Raw genomic sequence first — 3236 nt, 5'->3', positions numbered from 1 at the left:
GTTTACAAGGCCAAAACTCAAAGTCAGAAAATATATTAGTTGCTAGAAATACAAGCAGGGTACATATATAAGTTTTTCTATTCAGATATAAATATTAACTCCTATCAATTCCCTTCATATCATTAGTGATAGGAATGCATTATAATATTCTGATAGATATGCGTATATTCTGCCAGTGCCCCAACTTTCAGAGACCCAATTTGTCACCTACTGATGACAGACTACCAAAACAACTGTTCATGGAGTACATCCTTTCCTTCCCACTTTCTTTACCTCCTCCATCGCCTGGAAACTGCCACTCCTTGCCCCATTTATCACATCACCCAAGTGCTGGTCAACAATGGTGTCTGGTGACACGAAGAGTCGGAAAGACAATGAAAACAATGGGAAGAAGCAAAATGTATGAAGGGTGATCCAAAATTCCATTGCGTATGACCACCACTCGCAAGGTGCTGATAGTCTCAACAGTAGCCACAAGGAAGGAGGGAATAACCCCATTTTATCTCACCTTCCTCACTCCATCCACTCATTTCTTTTAATGTTCTCTATCCCCTCTGCATCTCCTTTGCCACCTCCAAAACCCCTTCTTTCTTTTACTTTCCCAGTCCTGCACCCTTACCCCTCTTTCACACCATTGACCCTGCCTCTGGAAACGCTTTCCTCATCTCACATCTATATCATGCCGGTCCCTATTTAACCTTTTCTCTGATCCAAGGCCGTTGCAATCAGAAGTGAACATTGCTAGTTGCTACCACCACTGCTCAGCATGTAAATACACTCTCTGCCCAATTGCCAGGAGAAGGCAGTCATCTTCTCCAAATGGAACATCTAAACCAAACTTCATACAGAAACTTTCTTACACTATTGGGTAGGTTCTACATTCCTTATGAACATCATTAATCTTCAGATGCATTTGGGAATTAACCTTGGAACTTGATTATCGAGGATGATATTCTTGTCTACAGGAAAATGATTGCATATTCCATAAAAACCCACTAATAACCCAACTATAGACATAATCCTTCCTTGAGTTAGAGCCTTCCTATGTGAAATCCAAGCCTTCTGGGTCATCCTCAGACCCTGACACTCTTATCTCTATCTGTAAATCCACAGATAAAACTTAATTTACCACCCAGCATGACCATCCAAACCCTCCCACCTGATGCTCTGGGGAATGGGGGAATCCAGCCCCCATTAGGAATGGTAGCTAGGAAAGCAGTTCTCTCAGACAGCCAGGTTTTGAGTAGAAAAGGAGTGAAAGAAACCATTCAGAGCAGAGTTTAAGGATTATAGGGATTTTGCTGGTATTTCTGAACTTAACAACGAAACAAACCTTCCCTCAGTGCTGCATCCTACAGCTGTCATCTTTTTATTGCAGTAGTCCTAAGAAGCACTGCCTGTCCTCCTACCTCTGCTTTCTTACATCTTGGTCACTCCTGAGCAGTCCCTTCTCAGGCTTTCATTTCCCCCAGTTCAATGAAGCAACACTTGCTAAGGCAACCTACAGTCTCCATGTGGCCAAATCCTATGGCCAATTCTCAGTCGCTCATCCCCTTCTTTTTGAAACAGTATTTGACTTGGCTTCCAAAATACCACACTTTCCTCTTATCTCTGAAAGTTTCTTTCTTTNGTATTTGACTTGGCTTCCAAAATACCACACTTTCCTCTTATCTCTGAAAGTTTCTTTCTTTTTTTTTTTTACATGTATACAATGTGTGTTTATTCAGGATAATTTTCATAGTCATCATTGCAAAAAAATCATTCTTTGTGATGTGCAGATTTTTATCTCCTCTCTTCTAGTCACTTGGTTACATGCAGTAAAACATTATTGATTATAGATTTCTGGGTCAGCTGTACACCAATAGGGCTAATTTTTCCTATCTTGCTGTACTTTCACGTCCGTTAATCAGCCTTTTACTACCCTCCCTCTCCCTCTCCTCTTTCCCACCTCTAGTAACCGTCGTTATTTTCTCTCCATTTAACAGTTCAACTTATTATTATTATTTATTTGTTTTGTTTGTTTGCTGGCTTGTTTTGTTTTTTTAAAAATTTATTTATTTATTTATTTATTTATTTATTTATTTATTTATTCATTAAGAATATTTATGGAAGTTTCTTTCTTTTGCTGGTTTTTCTTTTTCTACTCCATGGCTCATTTTCAGGACCCATTATCTTCCATTTTTGTAGCCTCTCCCTAAGTGGTTTCATTCAGTCCTATAGTTTTAAATAATAACTCTGGAATAATGTCTCCAAAATTTGCACCTGAAGCCTCATTTAGCTGGTAGCCTATCAGACACNATCTATTTCTACAGGAAAACACAGTACAAATTTTGTCAGCCGATATGATCCCCGATTTAACAGCTGGATTCAACTCCCACCAATGCAAGAAAGGTAAGTGCTTATTTCTTGTGTCTGAACCATTTGTGACGGCTTTACAGGAAGCATGGGTGCTAGATGGTTTTCCATGGTAAAGAATGCTAAACTGAGTCAATGAAAGATGTAATTGGCAAAATACAAAACTTGGCCTGGCCAATTTAGGTCATCTGCCTTGTTAACTCAATAGAGAAAATAATCAAATAAGTCAATTATTTGTCCTAATTTAGGAAGAAAAAAGTTGTGTGATTTGTCTTCTTCTACTACATTGATTCGTGTTTTGCAAACAAAGCTAAAATTCCACTAGGTATATATCACTCTTCTTGGTGATAATATATTTAAATCCCAAAATCGAAATATAAAACACCATTCTCACAGTGATATGCATTTTGATGCAGAAATTTTAATATTAAATATTAGCTTATTCAATATTGTATTCAAAATTTAATATTGAATTTTAATATTTAAATATTTTATGTTTAAATATTTATTTAAATTTAATATTTCAATAGTAAATTGCAAATCTCACATCATTTACATTTGCCTCCCCAGATGTCTTCCCAGCATACATTTAAGAACAGGTCTTTCTCTTAGCTTTTTTTAAAAAACTAGTCTTGCAAAGTGTTATCTCATTTTTTACAGAGTGTTTGTATCACCCAAATCTCCTAGCTACCAAAGGACAAAACGGCTACTATCTTTTTACATATTTTGTCTCCCCTGGCTGTTACTCTGGCATGATGCCATATCTTTATATGCATATGCAAATTCGCAGGATAGATTTTAAACACTTGGCTCTTTTCAAGTAATATCTGGACATTCTCTTGAGCAAATTCTCCAATATGATAGTAACAATAAGCTGAAAC

At 37.1% G+C, this 3236-nt stretch overlaps 1 protein-coding gene across 1 annotated transcript in view; it reads left to right on the top strand.

Moving 5' to 3' along the window:
- LOC103599433 (kelch-like protein 14) overlaps positions 1-3236 on the top strand; it is a gene marked incomplete at its 5' end in the record, with an annotated part of 22597 nt that overhangs the window by 4189 nt on the left and 15172 nt on the right. Inside the window, one exon of the mRNA XM_008583542.1 lies at positions 2313-2391. Coding sequence (XP_008581764.1) covers positions 2313-2391 — 79 coding nt within the window. The remainder of the gene's footprint in view (positions 1-2312; positions 2392-3236) is intronic.

Source organism: Galeopterus variegatus, unplaced genomic scaffold (genome assembly GCF_000696425.1).
Source record: "Galeopterus variegatus unplaced genomic scaffold, G_variegatus-3.0.2 Scaffold2961, whole genome shotgun sequence".
Taxonomy (NCBI): domain Eukaryota; kingdom Metazoa; phylum Chordata; class Mammalia; order Dermoptera; family Cynocephalidae; genus Galeopterus; species Galeopterus variegatus.
This window is presented reverse-complemented; position numbering and strand designations above follow the sequence as displayed.